Source organism: Rattus norvegicus, chromosome 4, assembly GCF_021556685.1.
Source record: "Rattus norvegicus strain SHRSP/BbbUtx chromosome 4, alternate assembly SHRSP_T2T, whole genome shotgun sequence".
In the NCBI taxonomy this organism is placed as follows: Eukaryota; Metazoa; Chordata; class Mammalia; order Rodentia; family Muridae; genus Rattus; species Rattus norvegicus.
The window spans coordinates 89,017,749-89,042,228 of record NC_141537.1 but is presented as its reverse complement, the minus strand read 5'-3'; the positions used below and the strand labels follow the sequence as shown (position 1 = coordinate 89,042,228).

The following is a 24,480-nucleotide window of genomic DNA, read 5'->3' as shown; positions in this document are numbered from 1 at the left end:
CTTTACAGTCGTTAAAGGAAAAATCACCAGACAGGATACTATGATTGTAAACATATATGCACTCTAGTGACTAGTTTTATGTCAACTTGACACAACCTAGAGTCAGCAGAGAGGATAAAGCCTTCATTGAGAAAATTTCTTCATAAGATCTTTTGCTCCAAGTTGCTCTTGGATATGCTTTCACTGCAGTAATAGTAATCATAACTAAAACACACCCTAAACAGAGGAGCATCTAATTGCCTTAAAAAGGCACTTTTAGATTCAAAACAGCAGATGGACTCCAGCACAGTGATAGAGGGTGACTCTAATCAATACCCCATTCTCGACAATAGATAGGTCATCTGTGTGTGGGGGAGGGGGTGTGTGTGGGACAACAACTGAGAAACTCGAGAGTTAAATGATATCATAAAGCAAATGACATTTACAGAACAGACATTTTCAGACCAATCCACCCGAACACTGAAACTGTGCTTTCTTCTCATCAGACCATAGAATTTTCTCCAAAACTGACCATATACCAGGTCACAAATCAAGTCATAAGAAATCCAGAAAATGTAAATAGCAACCTGCCCACAATGGAATAAAGCCAAAAATGAACAGCAGGAAACAGCAGAATGTACACAAACTCATGGAATTTAACAACACATTACTAAATGAAAATTGGGTCAAGGGAGAAGTGAAGAAGGAGAATAAACATTTCCTAGAAGTTAATGAAAATGAAAACACACCAGACTGAAATAGATGGCAAGAGATAATCAAAGACAGGGCTGAAATTAATAAAATAGAAATGAGAAAAACAATGCAGATAATGAGTAGGAGCTGATTCTTTGAAAGGGTTCACAAGATTGACAAACCTTAGGCAAATGAACTAAATGAATAAGACCAGATATGAAAAGGGACACACTACAGCAGATACTGAGGAAACCTGGGAAATTATAAGGGCATCCATTAAATACTGATAATCCACTGAACTGAAAAGTCTAAAAGAAATCCTAGTACTACTTAGATACAGTACTGAATTCTACTAGCTCTTCAGAGAGGAACAACAATATTTCTCAAATTATTTCATACAATAGAAAAAGAAGGAACATTTCCAAAGTCTTTATATGATACCAGAATCATGTAAAGTTAAAAAATTAAATGAAAGAAAATATTGCCAGCATCTCAGGTGAACATAGATACACACACACACACACACACACACACACACACACACACACACCCCTCAATAAAATACTTGCAAACTGAATCCAAGACCAAAGAAGATTTTCCACTATGAGTATGCCAGCCTTATACCCCCAGAGATGCAGGGGTGGTTCAAAATCTGTAAATCAGTAGCTAACCCCACCATATAAACATTCAGACAGAAAAAAAATTATCTCATTAGATGTAGAAAAGCCTTTTGACAAAATATGATAGTCTCTCATGATAAAAGTTCTAGACAGAATAGAGAAACAGCCAACATACCACAATATTATATAGAAACACAGATCAAGTTCAGAGTCAATATCATGCTAAGTGGAGAAAAACAAAAAACGTTTCCACTAAATTAAGAACTAAGACAAGGATGCTCACTCTCTCCATTTCTGTTCAACATAATCCAAGTCTCAGAGCAATAAGACAACAGAAGGCAATGCAAACAGAAAAGAAAGAAGTCCAAGTATCCTTATTTGTAGATAATATGATTCTATATTTAAAAGACCTTAAAAATTCCAACAGAGAACTCCTACACCCACAAAGTAGCACAATATAAAATGAACAGGCAAAACTCAGTAGCCTTCTTATATTTAAATAATAGCTTCAAAGAGACACTTGGATACTAAAGAATTGAAAGACTTTGCAACACTAAAAAAGGAAATTGAAATGGATAGCAGCATGGATTAGTAGGAACAGTCCCGAACAGTAAAAGAACTGTTAGAGTTATCATCATCTAGTGTTAGGCTATATTTTGGAGGCATACTAATAAACACAGCATGGTACTGTCATAAGAAGACAAGACACATCAATCAGTGGACAAGAGCTGAGGGTGCAGACATGAGAAGCCGAACTAACACTAGAGAAAACATAGCCTCTTCACCTTGCTCTGGTCAAGCTAGAGAGCTGTAAGTAGGAGAATGAAACTAGATTATTACCTAACTCATATTAAATGTATCAAGGATCTCAACAAAAGGCATGGTATCCTGGATCTGATGAGTAAGAATAGAATACACTTGAACTCATTGGCATAGGGAGGGGCTTTCCGAGTAAGACTAAAGAAGTGTAGACATTAAGACCAACACTGGCAAATAGTACATCATGAAACCAAAAACATCTATACAGAAAAGGACACCATCACTCAAGTGAAGATGCAAAATATAGAAAATCTTTACTAGCTATAAGTCTACTACAGAGAGAGGATAGTGTCTAGACTACACAAAAAATAAAATTAAAAAAAAAAGAAAACAAAATACCTAGACATCAAGTAAAATTCCAATTTATAAATGGGCACAGACCTAAACATAGAACTCTCAAATCTTGAAATACAAATGTCTGAGAAAGTTTTTCAAATGTTTAATATCCTTAGCCACCAGGGAAATGCAAATTAAAACTATTTTGAGATTTTATCTTATCCTAGCCAGAATTGCTAAATTAAAAAAAGAAACAAAACAGAAAACAGCAAAGACAAATTCTGGTGTGAATGTGGGAAAAGAGGGACACTAACTCATGGTTAGTAGGAATACAAACTGGTACAGATCCATGGAGAGAGAGAGAGAGAGAGAGAGAGAGAGAGAGAGAGAGAGAGAGAGAGAGAGAGAGAGAGGGGGGAGGGGGGAAGACACACACAGAGACAGAGAGATACACAGAGAGATGGAAAGACAGATGGAGAGAGAGAGAGAGATACAGAGAATATCATCAACTACCACTTAATCCAGCTATACTACTCTTAGGCATATACCTGAAGTGCTCTGCATCATACCATAAAGGTATTTGCTTATTCACACTCATTGCTGTTTTTTTCATATACTACATGTGATATGGAAACAGCCTGGATGTCCACCAACTGAAGAGTGGATAATGAAAATGTGGTACAACCGATTCAGTAGAGTATTGGTCAGCTTTTACGGTAAATGAAGTATTGAAGTTGGCAGGTAAGTGGATGGAGTCAGCTGGGTAGCGGAGGTGCACACCTTTAATCTCAGCATTCAGGAGGCAGGAGTTGTGAGTTGGAGGCCAGCTGAGACTGTAAAGAGAGTGCAGACTACACAGAGAAACCCTACTTCAAAATGTAAAAAAAATATAATTTATAAATTTATGTTATTTACAAACTTATTACATAATAATATGTAATTGTATATTATATACTATATGATAAATATCTATAAATAATTTATGAAGTTACAAATATGTAATTTATAAATAAATAAATGATGGAGCAATCCTTCTGAGGTAACCTGGACCTAGAAAACCAAACATGACATTTCCTCTCCTATGTTAGCTTTAAATCTTTGTGTATTTTGATTTTGGAAGGCACATAGAGGTTAGGAAACTATTAAGAGGCCATGGGGGGAGAGGTAATAAATGGAGTTACCCTACAACAGGGGACAAAACCACAAATAAAAATCCCGGGACCATGACTCGGCTACCTCTTTTTGAGTTGTTAGCCAGTGGAATTCGTTCGATCCCCCAAATTTAACAGGCCATTGCCAAATTTGTTGGCTGGCCTCTAGAATTTTTGGTATGAAGTCCCTATTGCTAAGGCATCATCTATTTGAGTTATAGAGCATAGACAAATCAAGATGTTTCATCCTGAAGTTCTATCCCTAAGTGGCCAGCTTTGAGTGTGCTGGAAGGCCATGCAAGCTACTGGAAAGAAACATAATCATCACTCTTACGCAGCTGTGAACCCTGAAAGCTGCAATGCCTGGTCTTTCAAGATCTGCCCACTGGTGTTAACAGTGCCATGAAGGCTATTGAGTGACCTACATCCAATTGGAAATAAGCTCACTCTTTAAGATGGAACCCATACTTGGCATTGTGGATGGGGCCAAAAACCTGTGGCTAGTTAAGTTATAGGGCCTGGGTTACAGCCTACTACTATTAATCTGATAAATAGAGAATACTAAAACAACTCCTATTCGGTACTATGCTCATTGGTTAGTGGTTCTCTCAACCCTCATCAGAGACCCTTCTGTTTGCAGTAGATGGCAATTTACATACAGACCCACAGCTAGTGTATGTTCAGAAAATAAAAGATTTTCAGTCTTCAGCCCTAAATGCGATGTCTCTATCATACTCCTCCACTCAAGATTGCAAGACGCAGGAGTAGTAGATAATAAACTCTATTTTATAGACACAATGGGGCAGATGCACACATAAACTAAAAGAGATCATAACAGTGTGCACAAGACCTGTGTACAAGCTCAAGTCAGACACAATTAGTATAGAGTAGGGGGGTGGACAAAAGCCCCATCCCTAGCTGAGGATCCATTGGCATTTGATGGCTGCTTTGATAGGAAGAGTCAAATGTTTCTAAAGTGGGGATCATTTAATGGGCTGTTGCACTCAAGAGTATCTGGGCAACACAAATTGCACTCCATGGCTTTAAAACAAAAAGAATAGAGAAATAAATGGGTAGGGAAGAGGGGTAGATCTGGGAAGACTATGATCAAACTGCAGTGTATGAATTCTCAAAGAACTGATAGCCATATTTAATGCAAAAGCAAGCGAAACCCACCTGAGATGGAATCAAGCACACAGGAGCTGGGCTGGGCTGTGGAAGGTCTCTGAAGGAGTCAGTGAGAGAATTTCAGATTGCTTTCTTTACCTAGTAAGGTACTCTAAGAGGGTGACCTCTACTGGAGAAACCATGTCCTGGGCATGCTCCCTGGATACAGGTTTTGTTGTTTTCTTTTGAAATGTAAAATGATTAAAAGTCAACTTCCAAAAGGTTTCAAAAACAGTTTTCTTTAACTATCTTCTTTAGTTACTTAAACTATGAACTATTAATAAGAAAGCCATGTTTTTAAAAGTTTCCAGCTGGAAGGTTGTAGAGCTATTGTTACAAGAAAAACAATCTCCATCTACTTTTATCAGTTTGGAAATGTGAAAACCTAACTATTCACATATAAAAGTCTTACAGTTTGTGACATAAATGCTTATTAGAGAAAAATGTTACTTACATGAATGGAATAACCTAAAATTAAAAAAATTAAAAATTATCACACACACACAAAAATACCAAAGGAATGAATTTTGCAGTAAAAAAATTGAAACACCTTATTTGTGTCCCAAGTCTAGTTCCCTTAAACTTAGCATTTATGGAAGTTATTGTCTACTGCATGGGTCTTAGCATTTAGAAGCTACTGTTCCCCTTACTGCTTTCATTTTGTTTTTTTATTACGTATATTTATGTATGTATATATAGGGATATGCATGTTAATAGAACACAAGTAGAAGTCAAAGGACAACTTACAGGACTTGGTTCTCTCCTATCATGTGGGTCTTATGACTGAGTCACACTGGACATGGTGACAAGTGCCTTTCCCCCAGAGCCATCTCATTAAACCATCTATTAACTATGTCAAAACAATACACCATATGAACATTACAAATTTATTGAAAATACTTTCCTGCTGGGCTCCACACACAGCTATTGTACGTGGGCTAATACTAATTAGCATGAGAACAGAGGTTCTGACTCACTTCAGTGTCTCCCCTTCTTTCCTTCCCCTTCTCTATCATTCAAATATTCTTTGCCATTTGCATTGTCTGCCGCCCTCAATGCTCCAAGCTCCTTTCTGCTTCTGTCCTACCCATTCTAATGCCCCTAAATCACATAAACCACATTCTTCAAGTTCATGTCTTATCTCTCCATTTCTGAACTCTTGAACACTCCTGTGGAGCCACTCAAAAACATCTTAATCCTAGCTCTGGGCCCTTGAGGTCCTGCTTCTGCCTCCGCTCTATTGGCCATTACTCTTTCTTCTGATTTACCCTTGAACTATCCTAGACTCCTCCCTGTGTCTTTCTCCATGTTTGAACCTTTGCTGATTCCTCCCCTGCTCCTGGAAATGCTTTCTACCTTCACCATTCCCACTTGGCTCGCCTGCCCTTTGGCAAGAATGGTTTAATTCTTTAGCTATATGGCTTAACAATTCTATGGAAAGCATGTGGAGAGGCAGGCTGTGAAAAGTATCCTGATTCCTCCTGGTCGACATAGGCTGAATCCCCCTGGAACCCTAAGGGACCGCAGGTGCTTCCTAATCTCCCCTGAGATCAGGTCTCTCTCACATAGCTACAGTCCCCCGCCCCCCAGGCTCCTGTAGAGAGGTTTGAGACAGATCAGCCCCATAGGGCAATGCCCCAAGCCCCTCCTCCACAGGTAAGGACAACACCTTAGGCTCAAGACAGATCAGTCACAAAGAAGCAGGACCACGCCCCCAAACATGTAGATCTTCCCAAGCTCTCCGGCCAAATAGGAAGTACCTGCTGTCAGAACCTGACCCATCCCAAAACTGTATATAAGGATCCCATCCAGAAGGATTAAAAGTGTATGCAGGAATTACTCCATGGTCTGAGAGTTTCTGTCATAAGAGCTGTAACACCACCACTTGGGGAAGAGATCTGCTCTCCTGAAATCGCCTCCCGGTTAGCACCAGCAGTGGAAGCAGGGGAGGCAGCAGAAGCAGTTCCCCCTCCCTACCCAAGTTTTCTTTCCCTCGCCTAAACCCGCACACCTAGCCAGACCAGAGATTTCCATGGAAAGCCTCCAGAACGAAGGCCAACACGCAGCGTCTCTCCCACAAGTACAACACAAATTGTTTTAAGTTAAAACACCAAATTTATTGGATAATATTGAACTATATGCAGACACATAGAAAATAAACATTTCATATAGTTGTGTATCTTTTTTAAATGTTGTATTTATAAGGACAGAAAAACTACCAATTTAGCAATTGGAGAAACTTTTAAAAAAACAAAAACAACAACAACAACAAAAAAGGAAAAGCAAAATCTACATTCCTTCATCAAGACTTGGTGCTGCATCACCATCTATAAGTACTTCTTCAGTTTAGATAAATAAATACTTTATCTACCACAGATTTAAAATTAGAATTACATAAACTCTTTGACCACGTAGAGTTTTCTTACACAATGATGAGCAGTCAAACATGTCACTATTGAGACACATGTATTTGACTTAACGTAATCCCCCTGCTGAAATATCACTGTCAATGCACATTTCATATGTGATAAACAAAAACTCTATTATAAAGAGAATCTTCATATTTTCACAGTTAGAGACAGAGGTTTAAAAAAAAACCTTACAAAATTTCAAACAGAAAAGACAGCATGCATCCACTAGCAGAAGGAAGAGTGGAACGGATTCAAGCAGCAAAGACAAGGAAGAGTAAGAGAGCAAGAGCACAGTCGGGAGCACAGGAAAGAAGGGAGGAGAAAGCAGCAGATATAACGTAATAAAGAAGGGGGAACCTTTATTAATTGTACTGTTCTTAGGCAATATGGAAACAAGAAAATGCAACCTGCATTTCAAAAAGTAAGGTCAAAGGGGTCTACCAATTCACTGTAAATCCAGGGGTCACGGCGGACAAGACACATGCAGTCCACCCGCAACCTGCGGCTGCTGCCTGTATGTGTTTCAGGAGGCCCAGGCAGTAGGCAGTCATGGCCTATTTTCTTTAAGCAGCACATCTTCATAAAGGTTCCCATATAGACTCAAGAGCTATGGCGAGGCTCAGCTTTTTGGAATTAGGAGTTCTGAAGAAGCCCGTTCTCTCTATGCGCTGGGGTGGGCTGCAACAAGTCATGCACTTCCAGTGCTGAGGAGAAAGGAAATGCTCTACATGGCGGGCAAGAAGGGACCTATCTGTCAAGTCCTCCCTGCAGGGGACTGAGGAGCCAGGAAGACAGCAGCAAAGCATGGTGAAGAAACATCAGGGCTGACAGACATCTGGGAGACGGGAAACCTACTGCCCTTAAGTCCAGCAGACTGCAACACATTCACAGATGAAGGAACAACAGGTACCTTGGTTTAAAACAAAACAGAACAAAACAAAATCCACTTCCCATACTAAAGCCAATTTTGTTCTTGGCTCATCCCCAACCACTGATTTTTCAAAAAGACATTTACTATTGAACCCCAGAAACGCCTTGACAAGGGTTTAGGATTCAAAAGTCTCAAACCATTTAAACAATAAAAAAATAGAAATCACTTCCCATGATATTTTTCTATCAGCCTCAATGTGGCCACAGAAGAAGGAAGGGATGGGTGTCTTGGGGAAGCTGGGGTGCCTCACGCCAAACTAAAACCCTCATAGTTGTCGAGGGCCTGGGTCAGCCGAGCTTTCATAATCTCTTTGCTGCTATATTTGGGAAGGTCGAGAAGGTTGTAGCAGGTATGGGCCACAGGTAAGTAATCCTCCCCAGTGGCTGTAGACTGGATGACGATCTGCAGACTGGCCATGCCATAGATGGGAATCCGGTCACTGCCTGTCAGGAACACTGAGGAGAAGAAAATGGCATCAATGGTACACAGTCTTCTAAGCAACATAAAAAGTTCCCTGTGGCTTCCATGGGAACTACAATGCTCTTGAGGTACCAACGTGTATGCCCTAGACATGTCCTAGAGCCCCTGTAGAATGCATGTCCTCATGAACCTTCACGAAATCAAAGAGGAAAGAAATTACCGTCATAGGAAAAGACAGGCAGCAAAGAACCCAAGTTCCTGTGGCCTTGAGATCTCCCCTTTTCTCATGTATCTGAAAACAGAGCAGCTCAGGCTGTTTCCTCTTAGGGATCTACTCGCTTACTTTCCTCCTTTCAAACACCATAGAGCTCCACCTACATGTTCTTTAAGCAGTTCACTATTGTGACACACTGCTACTTGACAGAAATAATTAGATTCACCTACACAGCGTAGAGGGAAGCAGCTGCACACTGCTTTTGGTTGCTGTTTCTGTTTTTCCCATTGTTGAACTGCCAGAAGTTACTAGAATGAACTCCTTATCCATTCTTTCTTTCTTTGATTGATGGATTTCTTTCTTTTCTTCCTTCCTTTCTTCCTTCCTTCCTTCCTTTCTTTCTTTCGGGATAGGGGGTTATATCCAGGCTCTTTTGGGTGCTAGACAAGTACTCTGCCACTGGACTATGTGCCAGCCCTTATCAGTCACTTCGAATAACCTGGCATTGCCTAAGGCACATAAACATACCACTAGCCTTGCCAACCTTCCAGAATTAATAACATAGTACCAATAACAGACAATAAATTCCTTAAATCCAATGCTCTCAAGCTACACATGCCTTTTTCTAAGGAAACTCCCAAGACCAGTAGGAAGGCTTCTCCTGAAAGTAACAGCTTTTCACACCACTTGGCAGCCCAACCTTTATCAACTCCCATGACACTGCTTAATAGCTTATGTACATGGGTAGGTGTTCTAGGGTGAGACACTTTTTTTTTTCTGCACATGAACAGGAGAATTAGTTAATATTAATGTCTGCTTACTCTTAGAAAGCAAAGAAGTTTTTTTTCTTCATGAAGATAAAAATTCTATTCTATTCACAGCTAATTTATGGGCCTGGTTACACAGCTGTAGACAGAAGATGCAACCATTTCTAAAAGGCTGGGTTTGAACATGGGGACTAACTTCACTTTATTCTCTAAAGCTGTTGCCCTACTCAGCCAGTTCCAAAGGACTACATACTAGATGGTTCTATTTGCAAGAAATGTCTACCACAGACAAACTCGAGATTGGGTGAAGAGAAGAAATGAGAAGTGATGCTGATGTGTATGGAGTTTCTTTCCAGGAGATGAACATACTCTGAAATTTCAAGAGTTTCACAAGGCTGTCCACATTCAAACCCTCTCAGTTTTGCATGGTGAACAGGGAAACTGCACGCTAAGGGGAGCGTATCACAACAAAGCTTTCAGAAGACAAATCTTCCACAGTTTCATCTACAATCTTTCCAGATCAATCTCTTCAGATTTGGAGGGGACAGGTTATCACTATGTTGCTCAGACTGATCTTAAACTCTTGGGCCCAAGCAATCCTCCTGCCCCAACCTCCAAGTAGCTGGGAACAAGAACTACTGTTTCTAGCTAAAGTGACTGTTATTCTTAAACGAAGCGAAGATTGGAGAAATGATTCTTATTTTTATCTTCTTGTTTCCCACGTATGCTAACAGCCTCCAATGCACTTTAATTAATATATTGTAAGTATATTGAAGCTTAATTTTCTTTACTATCTTTAACCATTTAGAAGTTAACCTTTACCTGTGAATCACATCGCCTTACACAAGGTCACATAAAACATGAACAACCCACTGATGTGATAAATACTTACAGAGAAACCTCTTCTTCTTCTCTAATGGGAACTCGTGGAATGTTTCCCAGAATAGTTTCACAGTGGGATGTGTGCTTGAATAATCACCCTTGTAGACAGCAGTCTGTCCAAAAGAGAGGGGGTGGAAATGAATCTTACAGAAACATCACAGCACACACTGGCTATCACTTGCACTTTCTACAGAAGTCACTAGGAGGCAGGAGACCTCCAGCAACTACTCAAGGGCAACTCATGTGAAGATGGGGTGGGGCACACCCACCCAGGTGCCACACCCACCCAGCTGGTACTGCCTGGCTGCACCATTGTTCCCCAGAGCTTACCTCTTCCAGCTCTTCCCAGTTGTAATTGCTGTTCCCCACCATCATGGCCCTCAGTTCTGCAGGCTGGAAGAGCTCGAGGACTTTGCCACCACACACCTTCAGGAAGCCACTGGAGAAGGCTGTGTACCACTCATGAACCGAAATTTGGAAGATGTAATTCACGTAAGCATCCACGAATTCTTGCCTATGGGAAGATCCGAGGAGTAAGCACATAAGCATGGGAGCACATAGGCTTTAGGGAGCTGCCCGTCTACACATAGGTTGAAAGTGATGGAAATGGCCTTTCATCGGGCATCCTGTAGTAGCAGGGACTCTCCTCCCCAGCTTCTAACCCTAGGATTCTACTATCCTGTGTGCCTAAAGCAAAGATCTGCAGCATGAGAGGCAAGTGCATAATAAAACTGAACTACTGATTTTACCTGAGCTACTCCAGATGCCATCTCTTTAAGGTCTTCCTTAGAGTTAAGGGGAAAAAAATACCCTTTAAAAATGCCCATGGTTATAGTTTCAGGCTAATTGCTCTGTCTTCGGAAACTAAAGCTACCTCTTATTTATACTTGTGCATTTCTTTTGTTTTGAACGTACTCGTGTGCACATGTATGTGCATGTCGAAGTCAGAAGACAATTCCTGGTAACATTTCTCAGATGCCACCCACCTTGATTTTGGAGACAGAGTTTTTATCACTGCTTAGGACTCACCAAGCAGAATAGGTTGGCTGACCAGCATGCCCTATGGCTCTACCTCCTTCCACCTCCCTATTACTGGGTTACAAGTGTGTACTATCATGCTTTGGGTTTTTTAACCTGGATTCTTGGAATCAAACTCAGAATGTCAATGAAGGGAGTCTAGCCAGACCAGGCTGGGCAAGCATAGCTCTGACAGGCTTCGCCCTAGTCCCCCATTCCCTCTGTATCGCCAAAAACCGTTAGATTGCATTTCTAAAGCTAGTCACCAAGGTCTATTCCCTTATTTGGCCACTTGCTCCTCTTAAGGGTGACTACCAAGGCCCAGCTATCAAATTATTAAAGTCCAGCAACCAAAAGCCCCCTTTGGTTTACCTAATCAACCTGCCTAATCAAACTATACCATTGTATCCCAGCCCATCTAACACAAACCACCCTTTTTCTCCTCTTAAAAGTTATGCTTGCTTATTGATTCTTGACCTTAGTGCCTAAGCCGTTGGTGTTCTGCTCAGGAAACTGTCTCCTGTACTGACAAGTTCAGGGCTGCTTTTCATTTTCTTCTCTATTAGATTTGGTGTATCTGGTTTTACACTGAGGTCTTTGATCCATTTGGACTTGAGTCTTGTGCAGACTGATAAATATGTATCTATCTGCATTCTTCTACATGCAGACATCCAGTTAGACCAGCACCATTTGTTGACCATGGTTTTTGCTTCTTTGTCAGAAATCAAGTGTCTGTAGGTGTATGGTCTTTCTGGTCTCCAGTTTGATTCCATGGATCAAACTGTCTGTTTCCATGCTAACACCATGCAGTTTTCACAACTTGAGGTCAGGGATGGTGATACCTTCAGAAGTTCTTATATTGTTCAGGATCATTTTATCTGTCCTGTGGTTTTCGTTTTTCCATATGAAGTTGAGAACTGCTCTTTCCACGTTCTGATATCTTTTGCCTCTGGAGTTGGGCTCACAAATTTGTTCCACCACACCTAGCTGCATCTGCTTTTTTATACATCCTTTAAGTACTTCAGGAAACAACTGTCCAAACAGTCATTCTATCTCCCAGTGATTGGGCAAATGTAAATGCAAACAGCAGTGAATTACCATTTGCACCCATCTGACTAGCATATGCCTACACCTGAGATGCCAACATGAGGAAACTGGAACCTCAGAGAGAGCCAGGGGAGGATAAACCAGGGCAGGACAGGAACCATGCATGCTGGCTGTGGAAAGAAATGAAGACCAGCCAAATGAGAAAAATGAAGCCTATGTAATCACATCATTCTATAACAAAAGAGTCAGCCATGGTCGCCTGTGACTCAAAAGCAGCCAGAAGAATGCAGAGGGAGCAACTCTTGGCAGAAAATGGGACCATTTCAAAACAGCCTGATGGAGTGGTGGCTGGCTGAACAGAGGTGGGCATCCTAAGCAAGTACTCAGGTGTGTATACTGGGTCAGTCTCTCTCTCTCTCTCTCTCTCTCTCTCTCTCTCTCTCTGTGTGTGTGTGTGTGTGTGTGTGTGTGTGTGTCTCTGTGTCTCTGTGCCTCTTGTCTCTCTCTGTCTTTCTCTGTGTGTCCTTTCTGTGTCTCTCTCTCTCCTCTCTCTCTCTCTCTCTCTCTCTCTCTCTCTCTCTCTCTCTCTCTCTCTCTCTGTGTGTGTGTCTCTGTGTCTCTGTGCCTCTTGTCTCTCTCTCTGTCTTTCTCTGTGTGTCCTTTCTGTCTCTCTCTCTCTCTCTCTCTCTCTCTCTCTCTCTCTCTCTCTCTTTCTCTCTCTGGCTAAACTGGTAGTTGGGTCACAAAGAAGATTGCTAACTGTTTACAATCCTGATCATTTTGATCTGATTGTTATAGACGTTACTGAGAAAAATAGAAAGGCTGACAGAGCGATCTGGCCTCCTGCATGGTTTAGTTTTCCTCTGCAAGTCAATGCACATTATGGATCAAAATTCTATCTTGTAGGTAGGTAGACTGATGCCCATGTGTTTATGAATTCTTTCACAAACAGGAGCATAAACTAAGAAGTGAGACATAAATACCAAGGGGAGATTTTATCAATATCTGGAAAAGTTGACAATACAGATTTCCTTTCTTCCTGAGCTCGGTTTCCGCGGAGCATTTCTGAGACTGCTTATTTTGAGAACTGCGAATGTAGGTAGTTCCATGGTGAGGGGTCCTATTGCCTGAGGATTCCTGTGGAGACAGGGCCCTAAGGCTACTTCCACCTGAACCTGAACCCTGATTTACCAGTGCACCCACTCCCTGTCACAGAGCTAAGATGAACAGGCTGAGTTGGTTCCTTCTAACGCAGAACTCAGAGCTCCATTTTCTCCTTCCTCCTCTTTTACTTAACCTTGCATCTTCATTTTCTCCCCCCACCCCCATCCCAGCCACTTTATTGTAGTCTTCACTGTTATTCCTTTAATCATCATGAATGCTTAAACTCCATACTTTATTTGGTACTATTTTCCCCTAAAGTTCTTAGTATAGTTCTTGGCTTTAGTTAGTTGGATTTCATTTGTCTAAATAATTTATTTTGCTGGTATTCTAACAGCAGTTTGTTTTACTCTGTGGCTGGCAGAGCCCTCAAAAGAAAGCTGGCCACCCAGAAGACCCTATTCATAAAACCAGGAAGGATACCATCCCAGCATGCACATAAGCTGTACCTAGAAACATGCATAGGCAAAAAAAAAGCAATGCAGCACAATTTGTCTCAAAGTTAACCAATTCTCAGAAAAGCCAGAATTCCTAAAAATGGTCAAACTCCCAAATAATTCAAAAGTTTAGGGCTTTGCTTTTTTTTTTTTTTAATCATCAATGACTTCAAAGATCACTCAAAATAAACAGAAGAATGAAGAAGTCAATTCAATATCTAGATGAGAAATTCAACAACGTGGGATATTCAGCATAGAAATATAGATTGTATTGCTATGATTAAGAAAGACTCAAGAGATAGCACATGCTGTTGAGGATATTGAACAAGGTTAACACTCACCATTTCTGATGGGACTACAAACTTGTACAACCACTTTGGAAATCAATTTGGCAATTTCTCAGAAAACGGGGAAGAGCTCTACCTCAAGACCCAGCTATACCAGTCCTCAGTATATACCCAAGAGAGACTCCAGCATCCAGCAAAGTCTACTGAACTACGTTTATAGCAGATTTATTTGTAATAGCCAGAGACAGGAAGCAATCTAGATTTCCCTCAACTGTAGAATAGATAAAGAAAATGTGGTCCAAAATGTGAATGCTTCACTCTTTCTTTAAAAGGGGAACAAGAATAACCTTGGCAGGGAATAGGGAGTTTAAAACAGAGGCAGAAGGAACACCCATTCAGAGCCTGCCCCACATGTGGCCCATACATATACAGCCACCCAATTAGACAAGATGGATGAAGCAAAGAAGTGCAGGCTGACAGGAACCAGATGTAGATCGCTCCTGAGAGACACGGCCAGAACACAGCAAATACAGAGGCGAATGCCAGCAGCAACCCACTGAACTGAGAATGGGACCCCTGTTGAAGGAATCAGAGAAAGGACTGGAAGAGCTTGAAGGGGCCCGAGACCTCATATGTATAACAATGCCAAGCAACCAGAGCTTCCAGGGACTAAGCCACTACCTAAAGACTATACATGGACTGACCGTGGACTCTGACCTCATAGGTAGCAATGAATATCCTAGTAAGAGCACCAGTGGAAGGGGAAGCCCTGGGTCCTGCTAAGACTGAACCCCCAGTGAATGTGATTGTTGCGGGAGGATGGTAATGGGGGGAGGATGGGGAGGGGAACACCCATATAGAAGGGGAGGGAGAGGGGTTAGTGGGATGTTGGCCTGGAAACGGGGAAAGGGAATAACAATCAAAATGTAAATAAGAAATACTCAAGTTCATAAAGATTAAAAAAAAGAAAATGTGGTCAATTTACATAATGGAATGCTATTTGAGTATTAAAAACAAAGACATTATGAATTTTCAAGCAAATAGATGGAACTTGAAAATACCATCCTGAGTGAGGCAAACCAGTCCCCAAAAAACCTGTATGGTATGTACTCACTTACAAGTGAATATTAGCCATAAGATATGAGATGTTCATGCTATAGTCCTGGGGGAGGGGTGGGTTTGAGGATCAGGTGAGGGGAAGGACAGGAGAGATGTCTAGATGGCCATGAGAATGAGTGGAAATCTGCAACTGACGGAGGTAGGGAAGGGGGGGAGCATCTCCAGGCAAGACAGAGCCCTGGGGTAAGGGAGGTACCCAAGAATCAATGGAGGTGACCTTTGTTGTGTCTCACAGCATTGGGGATATGGAACCTGAAGAGGCCATCTACTATAGCCAGGCAGGACACCACCCAACCACAACACTTTCCACCCAAAATTTATCTTTTCTACAAAAAAATGCGGGAATGGGGAATGGAGCAGAGAGTGAGGGAACGGCAAACCAATATGCAGCCCAACTTGAGACCCAAATGTCTAACACTATTAATGATAGATACTCTGTTATGCTTGCAGACAGGAGTCTAGCATGGTTGTCCTATGAGAGGCTCCACCTAGTTGACTCAGAGGGAGGCAAATGCCCAGAGCCAAACACTGAACAAGGAGTAGGAACTCTTATGAAATAACAGAAGGAAAGATTGTGGGCCCTGAAGGGGATCGGAACTCCACAGGAAAACCAATAGAGTCAGTTCATCTGGACTCTTGCGGCTATCAGAGGCTGAACCACCAGCCTAAGAATATACATGAGGTGGACCTAGGCCTCCATGCACATATGTAGCAAATGTGCAGCTTGGCCTTCTTGTGGGTCCTAAAGAACTGGAGCAGGGGCTATCCCAAAACCTGTTGTCTGTACATGGGATATGTTCTTCTAGCCGGGATGCCTTGTCTAGCCTCAGTGGAAGAGGAAGCACCTAGCCCCACAGAGACATGAAGTGCCAGGGTTGGGGGATACCCAGGGGTGGGGCCCACCTACTTAGAGAAGAAGGGCACAGGGAGGGGGAAAGGATTGTGGGAGGTGGTGACCTGGAGGGGAGGCAGTGAGCTGGATGTAAAGTGAATAAGTAATAAATAAATAAATAAATAAATAAATAAATAAATAAATAATAAAAAATTTTTAAAAAGAGACAAAATATAAATTTAAAAGATATATAGATTCTAGTGAAAAGAGTGAAGAAAAGAGGAGAGAGGGAGGGCAGAAGGGAGAAAAGGGGGAGAGGGAAAGGGACAGAGAAAGGGAGAAAGGGAGAGAGAGAGGGAAGTAGGGGGAGGGTGGGAGGGAGAGAGAGGGAGAGAATAGAGAAGAGGGAGGGAAGGAGAGAGGGATAGAATGGGGGAGAGGGAAGGAGGGAGAGAGGGAGAGAAAGAGAAAGGAGGAGGTTGAGGAAGAGAAAGAGAAAGAATCAAAAACATCAGTAGGGAAACACCAGAGTTAAACTGGACCATAGAACAAGTGGATGTAACATTGACATCCATAGACTATTCCATCCAACAGCTGAGGAATATGATTCATTTTAGCAACCCACAGTACTTTTTCTAAAATAGAGTACATTCTAGGTCATAAAGCAAGTCAATAAGTACAGAAGAAACTGGAAAATTTCCTTGTATCTCATCACAAAATAGAAGAAACTCAGGAATGAACAGTAAGAAAAGCTACAAAAACTAAGCCAATACATGAAGACTGGATAATGGGTTACGAAAATCAGCAAGAAAATTAATAAATCCATACGTTCAAATGAAAGTTAAGATACAACTTACCACAACCTTAGGGACACAGCAATACTAGCTCTAAGTAGGAACTTTTGAGCCATGAGTGTCCACATTAAACTTCAGAGATGTCAAATAAATGGCCTAACATTGCACAGAAACAAGAACGAGACAAATCCAGAAGTAGCAATTAGAAAGAAACAGTAAGGATTGAAACAGAAATCAGTGATGTGAAGACGGAAAAAAACAAACGAACAAACAAACAAACAGAAAAAGAACCCAGTGTGTGTGTGTGTGTGTGTGTGTGTGTGTGTGTGTGTGTGTGTGTGTGTGTAATGGGAAAAACCTGAAAGCATTTACTCTATAATCAGGCATGAAAAATGGGTGTCCATGCTCCCCCCCCCACTTTATTCAATATAGTCTGAAATCATAGCCAGAGCAAAAGGCAAAGAGAAGAATGAAAGTAATATAAATAAAAAGACAGACACAAAGCATCCCTATTTTCAGACAATAAGATTCCATCCTTAATATATCATAGACTTCACAATAAGGCTGAGATCTGATAAATACTTTCATTAGAGCAGCAATATCCCGAATCAGTGTTCGAAAGTCAGCAGCTTTTCTAAACACCAATAACAGACTTACTGAGAGATAAATCCAGCGGAAATGAAATTGTCCAAGAAATGCCTGCGCTGCCATATTTATTGTGCTACTAACCAAAACAGTCACGTTATAGGACCAACCTTTGCCTGTAATTACTTTTCTTTCCCACTGCTGTGATAAAATTTCCTGATGAAAGCAACTTAAGGGTCAAAGGGCTTATTTGGTTCCCAATTCCACATGCATTATGGGATGGAAGTAAAGGCAGAAGGAGCCTGAGCAAACTGGTTGCATTATATCTGTAGTCACGAGCTGAGAGCAATGAATTAATGCATGCTGGTGCACATTCGCTCCTCCATTTTATACAGTTCAGGACCCAACACCCAAGGATTGGTCCTGCTCACAATTACAGTGAGTCCTCCTACATCAATGAGGGCAGTCAAGGCAATCCCACAGGACATGATCAGAGACTAACTTTAGTCTAGAGAATCAATCACAGATGTGTCTGGAGACTTGGCCACCCTACACCCTACCACAGTACCCAGTTGACAAAGAACAGTACCGCAGTGCTTATCAGCAGATAAATAATAAGGTGATGTATATACATGATTAAGTATTATATAACCATAAAGGATAAATTATGTCATTTTCAGGAAGATGGATGGAATCAGAGATCATGTTAAATGCCAGACTCGAAAGACAAATTCTGCACGTGCTTTCCCACCTAACAAATGAATGTTGCAACACAAAGGAAAACCAGAGCAGACAGGTTCAGATCTAGGCTGTGCTCTGTTCTATGCCTAACTATTAAGCCACTCTTCTCATTTTAAAAATTGGATGAATTTCTTTACACTCGCCAAGAAAACAACTCTCATTCCATTCATACCACATATATTTGTTTTCAAGTTTATTTTGGCTCTTCTCTTTGTCGTTCCTTTCGATCTGATTTAGGCTTTGTTTAGACCTAGGTCACCCTTGAGAGCTGAACTGTGACTCCGATCGACCAGCCTTCAGATGTAGTATTCAATAAACCATCTCTGTTTTACTGAGACTGAATTTGAGTGGTTTGTGCAGCTCGTCCCAGACTCCAACAGGTTTGGTGCATTCTGCTTCTCTAAGTCCTTGAGATGCCTTATTAGTTTCCTTATTCAAAGTTTTTTTGTTTTGTTTTGTTTTGTTTTGTTTTTCAAGAGTATTTCTGTGTAGCCCTGGCTGTCCTGGAACTCAATCTGTAGACCAGGCTGGCCTCAAACTCAGAGATCTACCTGCCTATGTCTCCTGTGCTGGGATTAAAGGCGTGTACCACCAATGCCCAGCTTATTCCAAGTCTTTTGTTGACTGATACCCTCCTTCATTGCTGCATACTTCCCTACCAGTGAGGCTCTCCACAGCCTCCAGCGGTGGGCTGCTGCATTCCCAATTTCACTGGTTTTAGGAAATGGGTTGAAAGTTTTAACTCTTTAGATTCCAATGACTTCCTACTTCTTCAAAAGGATGACCTGCAGAACTCTGCTCCATCACCAGACCCTGAGGACTTTCTCCATTGCACATGCTTTGTGCCAGCCCAGTCCCGTCAGCTTACTTGACTTAGCCCACCCATGTCGGTCACACCAACCTTCATGCCTTATCTGGGGCACTCACCCTGTGCCCAGTCTTAAGAGTTCCCTGAAGACTAGCCTGCCCGCACTCTCCTGAGTCCTTAGAGCTATTCCATCAGCTCATACACTAGTGCTTCTGCCTAGTCTGGGTGGTCTTGTCTCCACCATTCCAACCCCAAAAGACTTGGTCCCATTTGCGTACTTTGGGCACCAGCACAGCCTTAATCAGATCCACCTGCACAGCATTCCAAATTCCTAGGCTTGCTTCAGTTTGTACACAGCCCTAGGCTGGTGAAGCAAAAGATCTCAGCCTATCCACAGCATCACCACACTCCTAGGCATAGCTTGGTTAGCAATGACTGAAATCCAACCTAATCGGATCCAGCTGAAGGATCTCATTCATTTCCTTCCACCTCCCCCCCTCCTTCCTTCCTTCCTTCCCTTTTTTCCTTCTCTTTTTCAAATGTTTTCTTTTTTCTTCCTTTTTCTTTAATTTCTAGGTCTGGGTTCCTGCATAGGACCTATGAACAGAAGAAAGTGCTGCTGTCACAAGCTGCGATCTCACTTCCTTTCCATTTCTGAGGTAAGGTCTCATGTAGCTTGATTTGTTTGTTTGTTTGGGGTTTTGTTTTGTTTTGAGACAAGGTCTTACCACCTAATCCTAGCTAGCCTGGAACTCATTATGTAAATCAGACCGACCTTGAACTCAAAGAGACCTGCCTGCCTCTGCCTCTGAATAAAAAAGATTTATTCATTTTGTACACTGTAGCTGTCTTCAGACACACCAGAAGAGGGCATCGGATCCCATTACAGGTGGATGTGAGCCACCATGTGGTTGCTGGGAATTGAACACAGGACCTCCGGAAGAGCAGGCAGTGTTCTTAAATGCTGAGTCATCTCTCCAGCCCCTTCAAAAGTTTTCTTAACCTAAAGCTTACCCACATCATTCCTTTTAAAGATTATTTTATTATATATGGGTGTTTTGCCTGCATGAATGTCTGAACACCACATACACTCTTAGTGCTCACAAAGGAAAGAAGTAGGCATCAAATTCACACGGAACTGGTTATAAATGTTATTCAGATACAATATGAATGCTGGAAATCAAGTCCTGGGCCAGTGTTCTTAACCACTGAGGTGTCTCTCTAGCCTGTACCGTGATCTCTTGCTCACCACTGAGTTGGAATCACCCCCATTCACCCAATCCATAACCAAACTAAGCATCTGGAGGACTGACCTACCAACTCCTCAGACTTGACCTGAAATCATCCAAACTTGGGCAGCAACAACACACATCTCTAACCAGGCAGCCTGAAAACTCATACTAAGACACATAACCTATGACAGAAATTTACATACCCAGGTCGCATAGCAACATCAGAAATATACTACAGAAATGTTCCCTAATGAAAAAGTACAAACCCCAGGACACAGGATATGAAAGAACAATTGTAACCGTCATCAAATAATTCAGAGAGTTTAAAGATGACATAAGCCAACACCTCAATGAAAGCCTGAGTAACACTCAATAGAACACACAAATACGGCTGAATGAGAGGACAAAGACAGTTCAGCATTGGAAAATTGAGTTCAATAAGGAGACAGAGATACTGAAGAGAACTCAAGCTGAAAAGAGGATGGAACGGCAGTCCTAAATGGACTTGGCAGTTTGTATTTGTATATTAGACAGACAGGCAGGCAGGCAGGCAGGCAGGCAGGCAGGCAGGCAGGCACGCACGCACGCACGCCCATACACATACATACACACACACACACACACACACACACACACACACACACACACACACCAAAAATAATACAGAACTTGAGAAGCACAGTTGGGAACTTGGAATGAAAGTATTGTAGATACAGCACACATACGTGCGCTCTGAATGGGATTTTCCCCTAGACTCGTGTATTGGAATACTTGGTCTCTAGTAGGCAGTGAGATTTGGGGAGGTTTTATGTGACACAGCTTTGCTGAAGGAAGTACGGCCCTCGGAAGCGTGAGACTGAAGGCTTTGTACCACTTCCAGGTCATGCTCTCTGCTGACAATGGCAGCTTTCAGCATCCTACTCCAGCTGCCATGCCGCTGACTCTTGCTGCCAGAGCCATGATGGACTTTCATGCCACTGGAACCAAAAGCCAAAATCAATTCTTTCTTCCATATGTTGCTTTTTACTACAGCAGCAAGTAACTTATACAGAATTTGGTACCAAAGAGAGTGAGTTGTTGCTGTAAAGAACCTTCCCTTTCTTCTTCTTCTTCTTCTTCTTCTTCTTCTTCTTCTTCTTCTTCTTCTTCTTCTTCTTCTTCTTCTTCTTCTTCTTCTTCTTCTTTTGCCTACTTAAAGTCTACTTCTGATTTCTAGTATAAAACTAAAAAGTCAGTCTAGAAAATATGTATAAAATACATATTTCACAAAGAATTTGCATCCAACACTCGGCAAAAATAAGACATTTAGAAAATGAATAACTGAATTAAATGCACGTTACCAAGGAAAATGTAAGGATGGTAATTATGCACACTGGTAAACATCCAGAGTCATTCATCATAAAGGACACCGAGAACACTGCAATCCTAGCACTCGAGATGCGGAGGTGAGCGAGTTCCAGGCCTGGCACACAAACTGGCACGGTACAGAGCCTCTGTCTCAAAACAAAGCACACAGAACAGCGATTGCTTCCACACATTCCTGTATGGAATCAAACCATCATAGCCATGTGGAGAAAGTGTAGCGGTTATTTATGAAGTTAAATATACCAAACAACCCAGCAATTTTACATAGGAAATAAAGGTGTGGTCACATAGAAATCTGTAGACATATGTCCACAGTGACATTATTCATTTTTTAAACGGAAAGTAATATTACTGAAAATACTCCTCGACAATACAGTGAAACAAATGGAGAATGTACATGACCATATAGATGAGTATCAAATGCATTTGCTTGTGAAAATGGTAAACTCCAAAAGCCATATGAAAATTCATGACAATTTAAAAAGTACAGAATTAGGGTGGTGGTGGTGCTGCTCACCCTTATTTCCAGCACTCAGAGAGGGGGCGGCGGGGGTCGGGGGATGGGGGAGCAGGTGGATGGATGTCTTGCCAGCCTGGTCTCCAGAGCAAGCTACAGGATAGCAGAGCTACACAGAGAAACCCAGTCTTAAAAAACAAAACAAACACATTTTAAGCGGGTGGTAGTGGCACACACCTTTAATGCCAGCACTTGGCTGATGCTGGTGGATCTTTTTAGGTTTGAGGCCAGCCTGTCTACAGAGAGAGTTACAGGACAGCCTCCAGAAACAAAACAAGAGAACAGAATTACTAAGACAGTATATAGATCAATGTGTCACATGCACTGTAGGGGAAAGGCCCCAAGGGTATTTTAGGGGCGTAGTTACTCTTCTCTTCTTAATTAGACAGAGCTTACATTAACACATTTGCTTGTGGAAACACTCCCCAAATGCTGGGCTTTACTAACAGCCTAGTCTAAATTTTAGGATCTTGTGAGTGAAAAAGTAAAAGTCTTAAAAGAGGGCTAGGAAGGTGGCTCAGCAGATAAGCCATTTGATCCTAAGCCTGAAGACCGATTCCCAGAAGCACACGGTCGGAATGATAGAACTGGCAGACTATGAAATGTGCAACTATTCCATCAACAGATAAAGACAAAAATATAATGTAAAAAAGGATAAGGGGGAGGGAAGCAAAACAAATGAAAGGGCTCATAAGTACGTTAAAAACATATTTTGTAAAAATTTACTTTCTTTGATCAGAGGGACAAAGGTATTTGTTTTTGAAAGACCTTTTGCATTACTATTTTTGCATATTAAAACAATAGTTTTACATAAAAAATCCAGTGCTTACTCTGTGATTTACATATAATTAAGGCAATTGAGCACTAAAAGATTTACATATAATTAATTTGATATACGTAAGAACCAAAAGATAGAAATCTCTTATGGAATTCATGTGTGTAAAATTCTTGCAAGACCCAAACAGAGAAAAATGGACCTAAACAGTAATGAATGTATCCTCTAGGAACCACCGAAGAGATTTGTGCTCTGCTCTTTATTCCAGAAGCTCTAAGGAGGCAGGAAGGACCTGGAGCTCACACCCATCATGATCAGAAATTTAAAGTTAGACTAGACCAGCTAACCAAGTAAATAAATAAAACAAAATAAATAAATAAGTCTGCGCAGACCATTTTGGGTTCTCTAATTCTGGCTTGAATGGGTAAAAAATAAAAGATCATTTCATTATCAGAAAACACGACTTTGATGTTTATGGTCTTTTCCAAATGCTCTCACAGACAAGCCACAAGCAGACTCAAAGAACAGATGGTTAACTGTGAAGTGTTTGGTGACAAATGGCTGCTGAAGCATCTGTGGGTCCCTAAGGAAGAGGAGGACCAAACACATGCTTTTCAAGATGTGTTAAAACGACCTTTTTCGCCCAGCCTTTATAGGCACGTCTAACCTGCTCTCAGGAAGAAATGAGCCTCTCAAAAAGAAGCTGAATTTGGCCCTACACATCTGTACATGACAGCGTTTTTTCATAGTGTCACATGGTTGGACATTCCAAGGGCTTTGCCTTTTTTTCTATTTACCCTCGCTTTCTTTTCATAGGCACCTGTGTGGACTCTTCAGTGGGTAACATTACCAGAGTACGCACAGCGTGGAAATTTGCCACGCAAACTCTTACAGAAGCAATTCCAAGGTCCCTCCCGACACAATTTGCCACTAGGATATATGTAACTAGGTTCAACAGAGATGTCTGACTGGCTGCTCTAGGAACCCAAAATGGTCAGCGCAGATACACGCACTGCAGGTCTGCGAAAGAGAAGGAGGAAAATGGTTCTCCCACATTTCTGTTCTTTGGAAGTGAATTTAAGATGCATTCAAGATTTGGAAATGTACCCATGACCAAGGCTGACCAGCATCAGCTATGGTGCATTTCCGACAAGATTGGGCAGATGCATTGCGGATTTTGGAGAGCTGAGATGGGAGGGGGAGCACACAGTAAACAGATGGGGGCTGTATAAACAGGTATGGAAAAATACAGTCTCAGCCTCGATCTGGTTCCAGCCAGTTCTGCAGGGGTGGGGGCGGATGTTGAGGGCTGGGTGTCTAAGTGGCAGGCTTTAGAGACCTCGGAGATAGCAGCATAGCAACAATTTGGTGCAGTGTGTGCGCACAGCCATCAGCTGATAGTGAGCAGCCATTCACTTGCCGCGAGCCGCGAA

General features: G+C 41.7%; 1 protein-coding gene across 1 annotated transcript in view; it reads right to left on the bottom strand.

Annotated features, from left to right (window-relative positions):
* Window positions 1-6,800: 6,800 nt before the first annotated feature.
* Window positions 6,801-24,480, bottom strand: part of Herc3 (HECT and RLD domain containing E3 ubiquitin protein ligase 3) — a 90,002-nt gene continuing 72,322 nt past the window's right edge. Inside the window, 3 exon segments of the mRNA NM_001446372.1 lie at window positions 6,801-8,502; window positions 10,341-10,443; window positions 10,661-10,844. Of these exon segments, the coding sequence (NP_001433301.1) occupies window positions 8,294-8,502; window positions 10,341-10,443; window positions 10,661-10,844 (496 nt within the window). The 3' untranslated portion in view covers window positions 6,801-8,293.